This window comes from Prunus mume, linkage group LG3, assembly GCF_029339155.1.
Source record: "Prunus mume cultivar Tortuosa linkage group LG3, ASM2933915v1, whole genome shotgun sequence".
Classification (NCBI taxonomy): Eukaryota; Viridiplantae; Streptophyta; class Magnoliopsida; order Rosales; family Rosaceae; genus Prunus; species Prunus mume.
In genome coordinates this window covers 13286976-13306196 of record NC_142700.1, presented here as the reverse complement: position 1 = coordinate 13306196, position 19221 = coordinate 13286976, and the positions used below count along the sequence as shown (strand labels likewise).

At 37.9% G+C, this 19221-nt stretch overlaps 2 protein-coding genes across 2 annotated transcripts; both read left to right on the top strand.

The window, feature by feature from the left end:
* Positions 1–125: 125 nt before the first annotated feature.
* On the top strand, positions 126–4896 carry LOC103326005 (Polynucleotidyl transferase, ribonuclease H-like superfamily protein). Its single transcript, XM_008228207.3, has 6 exons — positions 126–498; positions 912–1114; positions 1725–1805; positions 2639–2764; positions 3100–3223; positions 4219–4896. The coding sequence occupies exons 1-6, from the start codon at positions 244–246 to the stop codon at positions 4417–4419; spliced, it is 990 nt and encodes a 329-aa protein (XP_008226429.2). The 5' UTR covers positions 126–243; the 3' UTR covers positions 4420–4896.
* A 1113-nt stretch (positions 4897–6009) lies between these two features.
* Positions 6010–16108, top strand: LOC103326007 (P-loop containing nucleoside triphosphate hydrolases superfamily protein). Its single transcript, XM_008228209.3, has 6 exons — positions 6010–7763; positions 8984–9124; positions 9285–11043; positions 12087–12394; positions 13727–14583; positions 14692–16108. The coding sequence occupies exons 1-6, from the start codon at positions 6444–6446 to the stop codon at positions 15857–15859; spliced, it is 5553 nt and encodes a 1850-aa protein (XP_008226431.2). The 5' UTR covers positions 6010–6443; the 3' UTR covers positions 15860–16108.
* The last annotated feature ends 3113 nt before the right edge of the window (positions 16109–19221 follow it).

The following is a 19221-nucleotide window of genomic DNA, read 5'->3' as shown; positions in this document are numbered from 1 at the left end:
TTTTATAAATACATGTCTAGGATTGGGTTTATTTATAAATTTGTATTATTTTTATTCTCAATAAAGGAAAAACACACTTTAATTAATTTATTTATTCGGATTATTGGTTCATATTTGAACCGACTGGTCCACGCTTGACTGACTGGTCTTTCCTTACATAATTTCATTTCACGATTACCCGCCAAGAGGCCGTTGAGCAAAACCCGAAACACAGAGCGACGGAGACACAAAGACAAAGCAGCCATGGCATTTGCCAGAGCCAGACTTACCACTCTGCCAATGATTCCTTCACTCTTCTCAACAACTCTCAAACCCTTCCTTCCCATTCCTCACCCCCTCCCTCCTCCAATGCGTTCCCTCCTCATTCCCTTTGCCTCTCTCTCTGCTTCCCAAACCCATCACGACCCATCAGCTCCTTCGGTCCCATCGTATCCGAGAAGGAGCAGCCAACCATGGAAGCCCATGTGTTTGTATTACACGCAAGGGAAATGCACTATGGTATGTCTCGCTTCAGACCACCAACGCCTTAAAGCCTTAAACTCTTTTCCCACAATCCAAGTACACTCATGATTTTGTTGTAGGCAGCAGTTTGTCTAGCTATCTTATTGTTGAGATGTTTTCGGAAAGTGTTTGCATTGGTGTTCAGTAGCGTATTGTCTTGCATTCCATCTGTTTGATTGAATGCCTCAGACAAAGTGAGTGATAATTTATGATGCTGTTTGAATTTCTTACCTTTTTCTGTGTGAGTTGAATCAGAGTTTGGGGACCTGCTGAAATTATAGTTTGAATGTTGTCATCTCTCTGTAGATATATATAAATGGTTGTTAGTGTATATATCATTTTGTTCTGCTTTCCTATTCATGTTACTGTGTGAACACTTGTAACCTAATTAGAGTTACTTTGTTTTGAAGATGGAGGATCCTACCCACTTGGAGAAATTCAATCATGATTGCTCCAGAGATCTTCAAGTGACAAATTACATGTCAAACCGCATCTGCTCTCAGAACTTAGATTATTTTCTTGTGCTTGATTTGGAGGGAAAAATTGAAATTCTTGAGTTTCCTGTTCTGATGATTGATGCAAATACCATGGATGTCGTGGACTTTTTCCACAGGTTTTACTGCACCTCCTCAATGGATTTTAGTGCAATGCAATTACTAATATGCCTTTCCTGCTAATAATTTATTTTCTATTGGAAGGCTGGAGCTTACTACTACTACTACTACTAGCACCACCATTATTGTTATAAATTTTTCTCATCTCTATTGTTGCAAAAGTTTCGTAAAATGTCAAACAAAAAGTAAAATGAACTTTTGCGCCTTCATGTTTTCTTACAACGATTACTGTTTACCATCTCTTAATCAGAGTAAGCAACTACTAACAGCCACATCAGAGCAAAACAGATGACGATCACTAGTATTCATTTTACAGAAGAGTCTGCGATTTAAACCACCAATTGCTTATTTCTTCCCCATTTATTAGCAAGACCTACTCTAGTACATTCTTCATGCTTCTATTAACAGTATCGGTCATGTTGTCAAGGGAACACTGATTCTGTCTGGTGTACCTGTAAAGGAGCACCATTCAGACAATTAAAGGGGCATCCGTTACTATTCCTGCCTTCTCATGGTGTTCAATTAATAAAAAAAATGATTTCATCTTAAAAGTATGATATCCAGAACTGGCTAGTTTTGTTGTCTAACTTTTCCATTATTCTTTTGCAGATTCGTGAGGCCATCTGAGATGAGCGAGAAAAGAATAAATGAATATATTGAAGGAAAGTATGGCAAATTTGGAGTTGATCGGTATGCCAGTAATTCAGATTTGACCACACAGAACTTGTGCTTAACATGTTTCCCATTATTATTGGCAGATTAAAAAATAAATTTCATTCGTATTTAAGACCCTAATAGATCGAGTTATGCAAGCAAATTTAGAAAGCAGGGTAGCAACGCTAAATGAAGGCAAAAATGTTTTAATTTAGTTACACGGAGATATTTATTTGTCATATATCACATATGTTTTCTATGATAGAATTTTGTTGTCAAGTGTATGCATTCAATTTGTGGTTCACAGTAGTTAGTAGCTAATGAAAATTGTTCCGGTCTGATGCAATTACAGAGCTGATGTCAGCTGATGTAAACTAGAAAGGGAATGATGTGAAACTGAAAGACCTGGTACCCAAAAAAAAAAGGTATCAGTAAATTAGTAGACAACTTCTTCTACTGGAAAGACACCAAAATGGACCTAGTCAGAATGAACAATTTTGCGGTTCTAGATGGCCTTAAATACGTAGAGATGAAGTTTCGAGATCTGGAGACTGCTGATTTGGAAGAGATTGCTTGGGATGAGTGTTGGGGTTGAAAAGCCAAGAAGGATGTAGTGAAGAGAATAACTTTCAAAGAGAGTGGTTTGGTTTATACTGGAGAAACAATGATAGTAATTGACAAGAGTTGTTCTGTGATAGAGAGTTGACTATAAACAATAATTTGCAGTGTTAGATTGAACGCTATTCCATATGTTAGTTTCTAATACTAATAAAGAAAAGTCAGATTGTGATAATTTTAGCAAATTACATTTGTAATATTTTTTCTTTATGCTGATAGTGGGACATCAATATGACTTATATAATTTGCAGTGTTTGGCATGATACAGCTATACCATTTAAGGATGTTCTTCAACAATTTGAAGCCTGGCTAATTCAGCATCAATTATGGGGAGAAAAGTTGGGTGGGTGCCTTAATCGAGCAGCATTTGTAACTTGGTAAGTCTCACTATTCAGGAATGAATATTTGGCCTAACACTTCATTAGTCCTGTGATATCAAACCTTTCCACTTTCTGCTTTTGCTTCAAACTGTAAATGATGCTAATAACACTTCACTAGTCTCACTATTCAGGATAAAATTATTGTTTTCCGGTAAACTTCATAGTGGAACCACTGGGTGTAAATACCTTCAAGTTTTAGTCAAAAGTCATCGCTTAATTACTCCGTGATATCTGCTTAAAAATGCTGACAAAATATTCTCTTACGATATTCAATTGAGGTGAAGCATCACCAACTTCTGGATTTTGCTGATGTATTATTAAACTTGTATCAGTGGAAACTGGGATTTGAAAACAAAAGTTCCTGAGCAATGCAAAGTGTCAAGGATGAAGCTTCCGTCATATTTTATGGAATGGATCAATCTCAAAGATGTCTATCTAAATTTTTACAAGAGGAGGGTAAAGTTCAAACTATTTATTCTTTAATGCTTAAGAAAACATCACCTGCCTTTTGCTCATGATATGTCAATTATGGAACTAAGAATGAATGGTTTGACCAAAATATGTTGGTAATCTACTCTCTTCTGGTGCAATTGACGTGATGTTGGATGCGGTTGGTCTGATGATGTTAAATATGAATAAACCTAAAAGTTCAAAGAATCAGAGTAGAACTCAATGGTTCCAAACTTCAATGAAACAACAGGTTCAATTCAATGTTAAACATCTTCGTCATTGATGCATGCTACAAATGCATTCTGGATTGTATGGCTTATTATCTTAAGTTTCCCGTTTGTTTGAACATAAGGTATTCCTTATGGTTATGGTTAACTGGTATGAAATACAAGGTAATCTCCACCATGTATCAGATACAGCCTTGACCAAATCTGTCAGTTCCAGTGCTTTACCAAATCATGTATTTTCAGTTAACAGCATGATCAAGCATAATCCTATGAAATTAAATGATACATCAAATAGGCTTGCATCAACTTAGATCCACAATCTGATGCCAAACATCCAACAAACTCTTTGTCAGGTTAATTCAGGTTATTCTTTGGGCTGGACCAGAGTGCACCTCTACTTTTCATGATTTATTAGGCTGTTTCTCTGTGTTGAATTCTTTTAGATTGCATTTGGATACGTGGATTAAAATGAGGGATTCAGATTTGCTTACCTAGTCTAAACTGTTTTTGCTAAATGTTAAAAAACATAAAAGAAAGCTTTTTGTTTTTGTTTTTTGTTTTGGATTGCGAAGAGAACGCTATATTGAAGTGATTTATAGAGTAATTCGAAATAACACTTTTTCCTTTTGAGTATTTGAAATCAAGCCAAATTCACATGTGGACTTTATTAACATAAAATTCTCATTAACAAGTTTACACCAAAACTTCAGATCCAAATACCGAACTATAAATTCTAACACAAAATTAAGATATTTGTTTCGTTATGGATTGCAGGCAACAGGAATGATGACAATGATGAAGGAGCTTCATTTACCATTGTTGGGAAGTCACCATCTTGGATTTGATGACTCAAAGAACATAGCAAGGGTAGTGCAACACATGCTTGCGGATGGTGCACTTATACAAATTACCGCAAGGAGGAATTCTGATTCTCCTGAGAAGGTTGAATTTCTATTCAAGAACAGAATAAGGTAGCTGATTCTAGTTGGATTTATTAAAAAATTGTTAACTTAGCTGTAAGAAACAAAATATTTCAGCTCTTCAGCTCAAGGCACACTCTCTCTCTCTCTCTCTCTCTCTCTCTCTCTCTCTCTCTCTCTCTCATACCAAATGTACGGAAAACCTCATGTATCAATCATCCAGGAAGTCATATCTGAGACCTTTTTGGCTATTAATTCTAAAGTCTCAGCTGACTGCTGTAGCCCTTGTAGTCTTTCTCTTTATTTCTCAGCTGACTGCTCTACCCTAGGAGATAAGACTTTGGCTTGATTTTGTGGTGATATGAAACTAGGAGGAGACTTCATCCAGGACGGTCGCATCTCTTGTTACTATACCAAGGAATTTGCCTCCATCCTATTGAGGCTTTAATTTTGTTTTAGGTTTAGTTGTGTAATGAGCCATCTCAGCCCACTTCTACTCACCCAAATTTTTACTTCTTTTAGTTTTTTTTTCCCCAGGTTTTTATATGTTGGAATTAAATACCAGGGTAATTTTCTGCTTTAGGTCGAAACAATGTCATCATAATGTGATATAAACCCTAACTCTTAAATGCTAAATGCTAAATCTTAAAATCACATGCTTAAACCATTATTATCAAAATATCAATAGAAGATCATATTTGGTCTTGGTGATCTTGAGTTTGGATTCTTTCTTCATGTTTTATGTGCTAATATTATGCCAAATCTTCAGACTAAGCTGTTTTTCAGGCATTAATTTAGACACAAACCCAATATTACATACGTTGAAAAAACAAGGAAAAGTTCATATATTTGGTGTTTTGATATAAAAAAAAGTTCATGATTTTAGTGTTATTTCAGAGTTATCTGAACAAGATTTTGGCTCAAGATATATCCGAAATTTTTTTATTATTATTTACCAAATAAAAGTTACAAAGGGTGAATCTCTATTTCCTAGAAGTGCAGCCATGCCAACACAAAGTAAAGCCCCACATGAAAGCATCATCTCCCATGCAAGATTTGGGCACTAAAAAAGAGCCGTTGTGATCCCTTCTTTGAATTGAAACCCCAATATGCTTATTCCAAAACCCACCACCCTCCCATCCCTTTGTGTTTTGGAAAAAATAAATTAGAAACCAACACATTTGGCGGCAACAACAAGCACCAAAATAAAACTTGGAGCAAAATAGCCAAATTGCACTCTTCAGATAATGCACCCCCACGCCTTCCCCACGCGCGTGCACTCAACCTCCCAAAAAACCAACCAATTTAAATCCCACCAAATTCCCAAATTCCCCAAATCCATGCCCTAATGAAAATCAAACTATGTGTTGCATGTGCTTCACTGATTTAAAAAGACTCCCAATGTGTGTTAGGCCAATTGTAAGAACAGTGATTTCACCCCGTTGGACTTAAGTTTGAATCGTCCTCTTTATAAATTAATTAATTTAGAGCAGTTTATACTACTCATATAAAAAAATCTCATCTATCTTGATTATCAGAGTTTGATTGCACGCGCTATGAGTGCGCTTGGGATAAGTTTTAAAAAAATAAAAATAAATGAAAACAATGTGGAGCTCTTCTCCTCTCGCCCTAGTCTCTCTATAACTTTAACAGCAAACAGAGAAATTTCAGAGGGATAGAAAAAGGAGAGAGCTTCAGAGGGGACAGAGTCTCCAAAACCAAACCCAGAAGACCCAATCTTCACGGAGCAAACCCAAAATCTCAACAGCTGAAAGAAGCTTAAATATGCTTCCCCATATTCATTTCTAGGGTTTCTATTTCTTTCTTGAATTTCTCCTTTTTTGTTTTTCCATGGGGAACCGATCGACTCAGCTATGACCCTGTGAGTCCTTCAGCTCTGCTTCAATACAGGTTCTCTTTCATGAATCTGAGCTGAATCGGGCGCCCAATTGGACAAAGAAAGCGATCCCTCACTACCCATTTGCCCAAAGCCTCAGGTTATTTTTGCATATAATCACACCTGCACACACATAGGCTCGCATAGAGAAATTTGTATAGGATTCTTGTGTGCTTCTTGTCATGCGATTATCGTCAAAGCAAAGTAAGGCTTCTAATCGGTCGGGGCCTCGGCCTCGGAAGAAGCACAAGAGGCTTGATGCTATATGTGAGAAGGAGTATAAGAGAAACCATGTTGAAGTGATTGGGGGTAATGGTGGGGCGGGGCCGGGGCCAGGGAGCTCCGGGAGTGGTGAACTGGAGCTGCGCCGGAGCTCCAGGGCTCGGCGGGCCCCAGTTATGCTCGATGTCTCTCCTGCACCACCAAAGAAGCGGCAGAGGATTGAGAAGAATGTAATATTGAGTGCTGAGAAGAGTGTGAAGGAGGAGGATTTCGACACGCCGGGAAGTTGGAGATCGAGGTTGAGATCAAGGGGTAGAAATGCGGGTTCAGTGGTAAAAGGAAAAAGGAAGCTTTTTGAAGAGACGGGTGGAGGCAGAAGTGAAGAGAATATGGTGACCACTGAATCAAATGATAAGAATGGGGGATTGGAAGGTGGGAGGCCTAGGATTGTCAAATCGAATAGACCAGGGAGGATTAGAGCAACAAATAGTTTAGAGCATGAAAAGAAAGAGAATGAGTTGCCTGTGATCAAAGATGAACTTGTGGAGGAAGAAGTGGAAGTGATGAGGAAGGATGAAGATGTTTCTCTGCAATTGGATAGCGAACTTGATGGTGGGGTTCAAGGGGAAACTGTGAAGGGTGATTCCACAAAAATAATTGAGGCAGGGGAGAATTTACAATTAGAGAAGGGGTGCATTGGCAATGAGAATGTGGAAACTATGGACAATGTGGAGACCATGGAACATGCTGATGAACAGGTGGAGCAATCAGTGTGTGCGGTTCAAGAAGAAAATAATGGTAATCAGGTGGAACAATTAGGGTGCGTGATTGAAGGAGAAAATCAAAGTAATGCCATGTCAGAAGCTGTTGGAGTTTCAAGAAATGAAGTGGAAGTTGCAGGCTGTCATGAAGGGAATGATTCGGATTTGGCCAAGCTTGATGAAAATCTTGCAATAGAAGTGAACAATGTGAAGGTGGATAAGTTGAAAGGTATGAAATGCGATACACTTGGCAAGCCACGCATTAAGGAGGGTAGACGGTGTGGTTTGTGCGGGGGAGGGACTGATGGTATGCCTCCAAAAAAATTAGTTCAGGAGACGGGTGAGAGCGAGAATGAGGCATATAGTGGCTCTTCAGCCTCTGAGGAACCTAACTATAACATATGGGATGGCTTTGGTGATGAACCTGGCTGGCTTGGACGTCTCTTGGGTCCTATAAATGATCGTTATGGTATTGCTGGAATATGGGTCCATCAACACTGTGCTGTGTGGAGTCCAGAGGTGCGGTTTCTCGATTGACTTTTAAACATTTTGTGCTTTACATCATGGTACTATCTGTATTTTAGATTTTAAGATCTCAAGCTTTATGAACATGTTGGTACCACTTGCTATCAGTACTGGTTGGCTTCTGAGGTTGGTAATGAGATTACGAACAGGATAATCTCATCTTTTAACAATTCAAGATCATTGTTTTGGTTGCAAAATTTTTAGTGCTCCTTCCACCAAAAAGTTGTCCCTGAATGGTATCACGGAAGATAAACTTTAAAGTTGGCCCTGTATGGATCAATTCCACTTTTCCATGCTATCTTCTTCTTGGTCACATCTTAACATTATGTTTTCATAGATGCTTTAATTATAACAACACCATTGCATTTAATGTTTTTTTTTACTGTATTACGACAATGACATCAACCTATGGTATATCTGTAATGCCAGATGAGGATTATGCTAGAAAAGTTAACACCTCATCAACATGAGTTTTGAGTTATCATTATAAAGAGTTTTAAGACATGGTATTCGGCTGAGTGATCGGTCTTAAAGTATTGGACCTTATTTGCATGATAAGTATATCAAAGGCGAGAGCCTTCCAATGAAGAAGAGTTTGCATACTGCACTAGGAAGCTATATGGTCACCCATTTGCTTCTAACATAACTTCTAGTAACCTCTACAGACTGGATTGTCCTTAGTTAAATATTATTTTGAAGTTTTAAAGACACTGACCCTCGGTTTATATTTGGATAATCCCAATTATCTTCCTGAAATTACAGTCAAAAAAATTTCCCCACTCTATTACTCTAAGTTAAGTTCTTTGATTTGTAGCTTTTTGCAGTAGCCTTCTCTTAACTTATTCTGTTGAAAATAGTGGCTGGTTAATCTGGGTTTGTTAGCTCTCTGCTCTTGGTGATCTAGAAGATTCTTTTCTTTGCATGAATGTTAACTGATGCTGTGCTTTTATCAGATTATTAGGGATCTACATTTTACCATCTCTGTCTTGCCCTGTGATGGAACACGTAATTAGGAAGTAAGCAACAATCTTTTTTGCTTGATCATCAAAAACTTTTGTCTATACGTGCAATTATTTATTTATTTATATTTTGAACTTTAACCTGCTTGATAGATCTGCTACTGTGTGTTAGAATCTGCATTTTTCATTTGTGTTTAGCTATTTCAGTCAACTCATGTTCCAATAAATCTCCATACATGTGATATATGTTTGCAGGTTTATTTTGCTGGTTTAGGATGCTTAAAGAATGTACGGGCTGCCCTATGCAGAGGGAGAGCATTAAAATGCACCCGCTGTGGAAGGCCAGGAGCCACAATTGGGTGCCGTGTTGATCGGTGTCCACGAACTTACCACTTGGTTTGTTATTTAGCTCTCATGTTAGGAAAATTATCAATTTATAATACGAATTTATGTGCTATACCTGGTTTGTTGTCAACAGACAACCCACACACACGTAAACATAATATTTATTCCAATTACATATATTTTACGGCTTATGGCATTCTGTGTTTTGCAGCCTTGTGCACGAGCTTATGGTTGCGTATTTGATCATCGAAAATTTCTGATCGCCTGCACTGATCATCGGAATCTCTTCCAACCTATGGGGAATCAATATTTAGCCCGTATAAAGAAATTGAAGGCTAAGAAAATGAAGATGGAAATAAGGAAACTTTCAAATGATGCTTGGCGGAAGGATATTGAGGCAGAAGAAAAATGGTTGGAGAATTGTGGTGAGGATGAAGAGTTTTTGAAACGTGAAAGCAAGAGGCTTCATCGGGATTTGGTAAGAATTGCACCCGTGTACATTGGAGGCTCTAACTCTGAGAGTGGAAAACTATTTCAGGGTTGGGAATCTGTTGCAGGTCTTCAAGATGTCATTCGATGTATGAAGGAAGTTGTCATACTGCCTCTTTTATATCCAGAGTTCTTTGATAGTCTTGGTCTCACACCTCCTAGAGGTGTTCTTTTGCATGGGTATCCTGGAACAGGTAAAACTCTTGTTGTCCGGGCATTAATAGGTGCGTGTGCGCGTGGTGATAAACGGATAGCATATTTTGCTCGCAAAGGTGCAGATTGTCTAGGAAAATACGTTGGTGATGCTGAGCGCCAGCTAAGACTCTTGTTTCAGGTTGCTGAGAGATGTCAGCCTTCTATAATATTCTTTGACGAGATAGATGGGTTGGCACCTTGCCGGACAAGGCAACAAGATCAGACACATAGTTCGGTTGTGTCAACGCTGCTTGCTTTAATGGACGGTCTGAAATCTCGAGGTTCTGTTGTAGTTATTGGTGCTACAAATCGTCCTGATGCTGTTGATCCAGCATTAAGGCGGCCTGGAAGATTTGATAGGGAAATCTATTTTCCACTGCCGTCAGTTGAGGACAGAGCTGCCATTCTTTCGCTACACACTCGAAAGTGGCCAAAACCAGTTGCTGGATCCATTCTCAAATTGGTTGCAAGAAGAACTGCTGGATTTGCTGGTGCAGATCTGCAAGCACTTTGTACTCAAGCAGCCATCATGTCCTTGAAGAGGAATTTCCCTCTGCAAGAAGTTTTGTCTGCTGCTGGAAAGAAAGCTTCTGACCATAAACGCCTCCCTCTTCCTGCCTTTGCAGTGGAGGACAGGGACTGGTTGGAGGCTCTGACATGTTCTCCGCCTCCCTGCTCTCGTAGAGAAGCAGGAATAGCTGCTAATGATGTAGTATGCTCTCCTCTTCCTACACACCTTATTCCATGTCTGCTACAACCATTATCTACTATGCTTGTTTCCCTATATCTTGATGAACGGCTCTGGTTGCCGGCTCCTCTCAGGAAAGCTGCAAGAATGATTAAAAGTGTGATGGTTTCGGCTTTGAATAAGAAGAAGATGTCCAGTGATCGTTGGTGGTCCCATATTGATATCTTACTTCAGGAAGCAGATGTTGTGAAGGACATAGAGAGAAAGCTTCTGCACACTGGCATTTTACTTGGAGATGATACTTTTGCTAATTCTGATGCTTTTAGTGATGATGACGATGACAACATTTTGAAGTTTTCTTCAGTTAAACACCAAGGTGGTGCACGCCCTAGTTTGTTGCAAAACATATCAGTTGCCTCAACAAACAAATCAGGATTTCGAATATTGATTGCTGGAAGTCCCAGATCTGGCCAAAGGCATCTTGCTTCTTGCCTTCTTCACTGTTTTGTTGGGAATGTAGAAGTTCAGAAGGTTGATTTGGCTACAGTTTTACAAGAAGGGCATGGAGATATGGTGCAAGGGATAACACAGATATTAAGTATGTGCCTCTTGGTTATCTGGTATTTTATATTGTTTCTTTGTTGTTAGCATAGATAATTTAAGCTACATGGTGTTGGTAGCTTATTGCATTATAATGCTTGAAGCTCAATAGTTGTGCTACTCTGAGTTCTCTTACCAAGCTGGAATAGTATGACAATATTTAATTGACTTGAAATGTTCATGGTTTGAACTTTCAGTGATTCATTTTTTGTCTTTTATCCTTGGAAGGGAGATTACTGTTCCAGGATCATCTGCCTATCTTTTAAATGCATTTCTACGTGTCCTAGACAGTTTTTCCAACATTTCCACTAATTCTTTGATGCTAGGTAGTTTTTGGCCTAATGTATCATAAGATCCCTCAATATTTGAGGTGTTGGTCTAGCTGAAGTGATTTAGAAGTTCAGTGTGGGCCTGTGGGAAGATGACCATGTCTGGAAAGCATAGTCGTACATGGATGCTTCTTTTCATGTATGATGCCGCATACTTTTTCCATTCATTACTTCTCCTGTCCATGCACTTCATACGGCTACATTGGACAAAAGTTTTCAAATGTGATGCAGCTTTGTCCCACCAGTAATGAAGGTTCCTAGATTAGCAAGCTGTGTATTTCCAACTTCTTGATTTCTCCTATGTTTGAATAACAAAATGTAGATTTACCCTTATATCTTCTAACATTTATCAACACCACTCCTGAGTTTAATAATATAAGCAGTAGATAATTTGTACTGCTAAAGGCACCATCATGACTTGTCAAAACAGACATTGAACCTGGTAATATTCTTTTTTCCTTTCAGTTTAATAGAGTTGTGGTATAGCAACCAATTCATTGAATATGTCACCGACACAACAATGATTTGAGATGTTCTTATCTTGATGAAATATTTCGAGTTGAGTGTAGGTAAAAGCCATAGGAAAAACTAGGAAATGATGTGGTGATACATGTGAGAAAGAAATATAAATTCAGTTGAAGTTTACAGTTAAACAGTAGTTAAATACAATTAAATTTTAAATATTAAGAGCAGTTTTTATTTTCTATTGCAGTGAAATGTGCCAGTGTTGGGCCATGTGTAGTTTTCATGCCAAGAATTGACTTGTGGGCTGTGGAGACACCTCTTCAAGTGACAGAGGAGAGTGATTCTGATTTATCAGACCATCAACTTCCTGAAAATGAAAAGTCGTATTTTGTACACAGTCAAGCTGTTGAAGAGGGAAGTGGGTCCACTTCACAGCAATGCAAATCAGAAGACATGGGCGAGTGCCCTGGTGTTGCATGTAGCGCTTCACATGCCTGGAACTTATTTGTTGAGCAGGTGGAATCTATATGTGTCTCTACATCCTTGATGATCCTGGTAGGCTTTTTTTTCCCATTTTTCTTTTGTTTGTTTGTTTTTCTTAAATATCTTTTAATCACAGCTTTAGTTGTGATGTAGCATGTAGCTGCTTTCAGGGTTTTGACTCTGCCACTTTTTTGCTGGCGAAGGCGTGCTTTAATCCTAATAATCTTAATCCTTTTGATATCTTATGTCCTAAAGAATACAGTTGCAAATCTTATGGCTATTTTATATCTGGATCTTTCTCATAATTTATTTCACGCTAAAAGCTCAAGGTTTCAATTTTCCACTGTTTATATATGTATTTTAAAGTCCTCTTTTGATGATGGCCAATTGAAAAGTCTTGCTTAAAAGGTCAGCATTGAATTTCATCTTTAATTCGAAATGAAATATTATTTATGTGAAGAGACTTGATAGATAGAGTGTGAGATTTCTGCACAGAAGCTAGCTTCTGTGATTTTTGGCTAATTTATATGTACTACACCAACTGGGTTGCAGTTGTCTAATCAGGCCTATTCAGGCCTTTAAGAGCTGCTCTTTCAAGATGTTAAAGTGTTTCCAGTTCTAGGGTTTGCCTAGTTTAATTTTGCGTTGTGTGTTCGTGTGTGTGCTTTCCCTTTCTCTTCTTTTGGGCTTTTGCCCTTGTATAACCAAAATAAATAAATAGACAAGTTTATGTGGCTGTGAGTTTGATTTGGCGAGTTGCTTCACTTGTTGCTCAAAAATGGCATTTGGATGAAGTGGTAGCTGACAAGTCAGTCAGATGGGAAAACACAGCTAGTTTTTCCTGGAAACATCTGAGTACGAATCTATATAAGAACCACATTCTTTTATGGTTCTATTGAAACAGGGATGGATGCTCTGCTTCTCTTTTTTTCCTTAACCCTGATAGTAAGTTCTAAGTAACTTCTTGTCAACTGTATTTTCACCATTTTATAGGAGCAATCTCTTTTCTTTTTTTTCTTTTTTTTCTTTTCAAATAATAGAAAATTGGAACAAAACATTTTGGGGGCATTTTGTGATGAAATGGTCCCTCTTGGGATATTTTTGGGAATGGGAAGAGGTGAAAGAAGCTACAGGCTATAATAACTGTCTTCCAAAAAATAATAACAATTTACTGTCACAAGATAAAAGCATGGAAAATTTTAATGTACATTGCTTAAAGCGTCTGTCTCCTGGCTATTTTTGCTTATTTTATTGCCTTCATTTGTACTGATGCAAACTATTGCTTGATGATATTTCTGTTTTGTATTAAATAAATAGATTAAATGTCAATCTTAATTTCTTTTTATATTAAAAATATGGAATGTATGTCCATATTAGCTTGTAATGCTTTTTATTTTTCAACAGGCTACATCGGAAGTTGCAGATCCAGTACTTCCAGTTAGAATAAGGCAGTTCTTCAAGAGTGATATATCAAATGACCATCAGTCAATTCCTGTGAAGCATACAGTTCCCCGATTTTCAGTGCAGGTCAATGGAGATTTCAACCATGATTTGGTGATCAATCTATCTGCAGAAGAGTTATTAAGAGATATAGTTCAACAGGTTGTTCTGTTAATTCATCAAACGTCCCACATCCATACAAGCTCTTGCCAGGATTATAAAACTTGTGGTACATTAGAAGGTCAATCAGAGATGGTTAATCACAGTCTAGATCATGGATCAGCTGATGCAAACAACAGTGTAAAACAGGGTCCTGATGAGTCTCTTCTTAAAGCTCATCCACCACCTAATAGAACAGTGAAAGGGAAATCAAGCTTGCTGCTAGCAATATCTTCATTTGGATATCAGATTCTGAGATATCCTCATTTTGCTGAGCTTTGTTGGTTTACTTCAAAACTCAAAGAAGGTCCCTCTGCTGACATAAGTGGACCTTGGAAGGGCTGGCCATTCAATTCTTGTATAGCTCGTCCTAATAACTCAATTGAAAAGGTAGCTGTTGGTTGTAGCTCCAGTAACATTAAAAGCAAAGAAAATTTTGTTCTAGTTAGAGGCCTGATTGCTGTCGGTTTGTCGGCATACAGAGGTGTCTACACATCACTCAGAGAAGTCTCCTTTGAGATACGGAAGGTTCTTGAGCTTCTAGTTTTACAGATCAATGCAAAGATCCAGGGTGGGAAAGATAGATATCAATATGTTCGCCTTTTATCGCAAGTGGCCTATCTGGAAGACATGGTTAATAGCTGGGCTTACACACTGCACAGGTAATGCTTATACTGCCATTAGTGTGGTTGTGGAATTATTTATTTATTTACTTATTTTAATTTTGCTTTTCATGGGTTGTTATCTAACAATGATTGCTCCCATTTCAGTTTAGAGGTGGATGCTCCAATGAAAATGGAAAATGCTAAGCTAACCGATGTGAGACCTCCAGATGATCACCATGCGGACGATCAAGTTCAAAGTGAAGAACCCAAGCCAAATGGTACTAGCAAATGCTCCGATGGGCTTAAAGTGCCAGAAATTGACCCCCAAGGATTTGATAATGAAAAAGTTGGTAGTGTTGACTTAAATGAAGAATATGGTGATTTGAGTCATCCTAATTCTGAGGGTAGACTTGAAATTTCTGATTTGTCTGGCCAGAAAATCGTCGTAATGAACTCTACTCTGGATAAATCTCTTCTTGATTCAGACGGAATTTTGAATGACCAAAATGGGACAAGCCCTAAACCACATGAGCCAGAAAAGGACAAGAACCATGTAGTTGGGAATGGCGATTCTGGATCCTTGAAACATTCAAATGGATTTGAATGCGCTGAATCTGTTGTCATTTCTGAGGATGGTTGTACCTGTGAAGAATTTGGCTGCGTTAAGCTCTGTAGTTCTAGTACCGTCTGCAATGAGCTTAATGGTTTGTCCTCAGTGGATGCTGGTATTGGACAGAATGATGTCAAGTGTGATGCTGATAAGCATATTATGGATGTTGAAATCTTGAGCAAAACAAGTCTCTCTAGCGAGTCTGGGGTTCTATGCTTGTATCGTTGTTGCCCTACATGTCTAGATACCCTCCGCAGTTTGACACAGAAAATTCTTATTCACAAATGGGGATCAAATAGGAGCCTATGGACTGCAGAGGATGTTCATGATATTGTTGCATCAGTGTCTGTGGATCTTCTTGCAGCAGTTAGAAGAATGAATATTTCTGGAGGTTCCAGCAACTTATTGGATGATAAAATGAGAGACGGAAATAATGAGAGGTTTGAATGGCCGGAAACAATTACATGCCACTGCAAAACTTCAGGAAATAGTAGTCTTTTGCCAGTGGAATGCAGATGCCACACCATCAGCGAGAGCACCCCAACAAAAGAAAATGCTTCCTCGAATGCTCATCTCAGGCTTGATTCAAACTTTATTTTCAGAGATGGTGTACTGGTTCATATGGATCCTGACAAGGATGTTTCTTTTCACTGTAAATTCGAGACCCTGTGCCTCTGTTCGCTTATAGAGTTGATACTAATGAGCAAGCAGCCTTTTCATTGATTTGATCATTTCGCAGCTTGGATTTGCTTACCTCGTGGCAAAGTTTTGTGCCGTTGCGGAATTTAGATGTGAAAATTTTATCGAGTCGTTGAAAATGAAATTAATAGTTATTGGCTTGGTAGGTCTAAACTTTTCTGCAAGTTCCTTTTGGAGTTTTGATTCTCCTTGAGGAGCTAATCTCCCTGTAATTAGCACATTTGGACACTATTCTTTCATTCATTTTCTCATAGTTATAGTTGGACCTGCGAATTATGTGGTTTTGTTACGAACACTTAACAATAAGTTTTTCTTTAAAAAAATATGTAATATAAGGTATTTAAGATGTTTTTGGGATAAATATATTATTCAAAATAGTCTCAGACAAGACTGATCATCATATGCCCAATCAAACAAACATATGATCCAAAAATGTCCTGGAAGTTTTTACTGGATTTCTCCCACAAACTTTAATTCCATAAGGTGAATCAACATTTACAACTTTGGATGCACTCTCATCTAGCTATTTGGATAATATATATAATAAAATTTATATGTTTATTTCCCACAATACATTGACTCTGAGATACATAATAGTGAATAAAGATACAATTTACCGTTGATATATTCTTTTGTTGTTAATTTAGATTATGAAATATCGCAAAAATCTTCAATGAAGAATATACTACTTTGTTCAAATGCCCACCTCTAATCACCACCATCAAATAAGTTTATTTGAGAGACACTCTTGTAGGGTCCACCTCGTATTATATTTCAATTACTTGAATCCGAATCTATTTGACCACTCAATTAAAACAAAAAAATTGGTGTTCTAAATCTCTTGAGCTACATAGATGAAAATTAGAAATGTTATGGTTAGAACCCAAACATTAACATATCAGCACTATTAACAGTACTGAAAATCACCTTTTATTCCCTTATTGTATTGTAGCACATATAACAACAATACAAAGCTTTTCTTGGTGCAATGAGCGAAAGTTATTTCCCATTATTACAGTCAGATCCTGGACAAGCTTATCAACATAGCCACTCTTAAGCCCTGGGTCGGATAGGATTTTCCTCCACTTTGCATGGTTCTTCTTCACCATAACACCCACCTCATTGTCTATCCATAACAGTTGTAACGGCTTTGCTCAAGTTCTCCTTTGAAAACCATCCATTTTCTTCTCTCTACCAATGTTTTAAAAGGCAAGGCGTAGAAGCAAGGCGTTTTTAGTCTGCTATGCGAGGTGTAAGCCTTAAAGCATTGAGGCGTAAGTCTTGCGAACATTAATTTATTTTAATAAAAAAGATTATAAATAATACAATATAGATTAACTGTACTACTAATTCTTATTAAGCTAGAATATTCTCTTAAAAATATAAGTACTAAATGTCATCAAGCATAATAATCAATCTCAAAACATAAAATACTTATTCAACATCAAAAGAAAAACTCAATTCATGTATCGCACTCCTCATCATGAAACATAAAATGCTATGATTTTCGCAATTTATGTGTGGACTTGAGTGTTATTTTTAGTGGATTTTTATGGATATTGTGTTGTTTGGAAAAATATATATATATATATATATATGAATCTTGTACAAAGAGAATTGCATACTGAAAGAGAGTGACGCTTCAAGTTATGGAGAGAATTAAAATTGATGAAGATTATCGCATTATGAATATACATATAGGTCCATTAATGTATTTATTCAGAAGAAAAAAGAAGGGAAATATTGTTTGTTTCAATGGGGGCTTAAAAGGCATGGTGTTTGTTTTAAAAATATAAACCAAAACGTGCGTTTAAGTCACCTCAGTTTAAAAAAACACCTAGCTAGATGAAACGACGTTGTTTGATTAAAACAAACCCTAACAAAAACATTTCAAGCCAGGTCGTCTTCTTCCTCGCGCCTGGCTTGCAGACAGAGGCGCTTCTTTGCACCTCACTGCGCCTCGCCACGCACGCCTTGCCACACCTCACCACGCCTCGTTACGCTAACCGTGCAATAAGCTAAACAGTTGTACGCCTAAGGCGATTTCCCTCTGCCTCGCTCCGACGCATGCTTAGGCATGCCTTTGAAAATCACTAGTCAACAACACTGCTTTTTTAGGAACCATTGGATTTGGTCACGGGTGAGGTCCATGGAAATAGAGAGCAACATGGATGTTGGGATATCGGAGGCAATCTCAGTGCCCTCAGGGAGGCCTTCAACGTGAGGAACAGTGATTGTATGGAAGGTAATGAGATTTGGGTGGAGATTGAGATGTTGAAGCTCAAGTTCGAGCTTTTTTGGGCACTAAGGAAGAGATCCTATGGCCTCTGGCGAGGAGCTCGTTAGAGAGGTGGAGGAAAGGGGTGATGTGTCCCATTGCAAACCATGGGAACAAGGCTATGTGAAAATTCTTTGAGCTCTGATTGGGCTGCGCCATTTGATTAACTTTTGTGCTAGCTCTTGTATGCCTGTATTTCTTCTCGTTTGATCCAAGATCTCAAAGAACGTATAATATATATGTGGCTATAATTTTGTGCTCCCTCTCATGACTCAGACACATACATGCAATAATTGAAATAATTGTGACTCATAAACCTAGGAGAAATTTTTCTATGTGACCATAACATCATGTAATATGTTCCGATGTTCGCATAATTCCGATGTTGGCATAATGTGACTAAATATTGTCTCAAATTATAGCATTTGATAGATAATATGTTTATGCTTCAACGTAATAATATCTCACTGTTTAGTCTGTCACAGCTTTAATATAAGCTTTTTCCAAGCTCTCCTTTAAAAAACGCCCATGCATTTTCTTCCGTTTCTACTTAACAAAACAACCTTGAGCCTTTTAAGAGTAGCTTAACGTTTAAGATCTGGTCATCCAAAAGTGTGCTAGAACAATATGTGTTTAAGAGCTATCAACTACCACCACTCTCTCTATATCTTGTCCTCATAACAATATGTGGTTAATGCGGTTAAGAGCTATCAACTTCCATCACTCACCCCAACACAACCCCCCCGCCCCCCTCCAGGCGGGGAGTTAAGAGCTATCAATTTCCACCACTCACTCTCTATCTTGTCCTCCCCTTGAGTGTTTTCACAAAACCTCTTGAGATTTCAAAAATTACACGAACAACACTTAAATTTTATATTATTTTCACAAAACCTCTAATGGATAACTAGAGTACTCATTCTTAGATAAATAGAACGATCATATATATGTGTGGCTGTGGTTTAACTAAAAAAGATTCATATATGTGTGGTGCACAAGTACAAATCCCACTTTCTTAAAAACGAAATGAATCACTTGTGTGACCTTCAAGATGTGATCTGACCTTCAATATTTTACGTTCAGATTGAAAGATCATAGACCATGTATCAAA

Excerpts from the sequence above, each read along its gene's own strand:
- LOC103326005 (XM_008228207.3), top strand. The coding sequence starts at position 244 with ATGGCATTTGCCAGAGCCAGACTTACCACTCTGCCAATGATTCCTTCA. Across the intron at positions 499-911 it reads CGCAAGGGAAATGCACTATG|ATGGAGGATCCTACCCACTT; the intron begins GTATGTCTCGCT and ends TTTGTTTTGAAG. Across the intron at positions 1,115-1,724 it reads GTCGTGGACTTTTTCCACAG|ATTCGTGAGGCCATCTGAGA; the intron begins GTTTTACTGCAC and ends ATTCTTTTGCAG.
- LOC103326007 (XM_008228209.3), top strand. The coding sequence starts at position 6,444 with ATGCGATTATCGTCAAAGCAAAGTAAGGCTTCTAATCGGTCGGGGCCT. Across the intron at positions 11,044-12,086 it reads AGGGATAACACAGATATTAA|TGAAATGTGCCAGTGTTGGG; the intron begins GTATGTGCCTCT and ends TTTCTATTGCAG. Across the intron at positions 12,395-13,726 it reads CTACATCCTTGATGATCCTG|GCTACATCGGAAGTTGCAGA; the intron begins GTAGGCTTTTTT and ends ATTTTTCAACAG.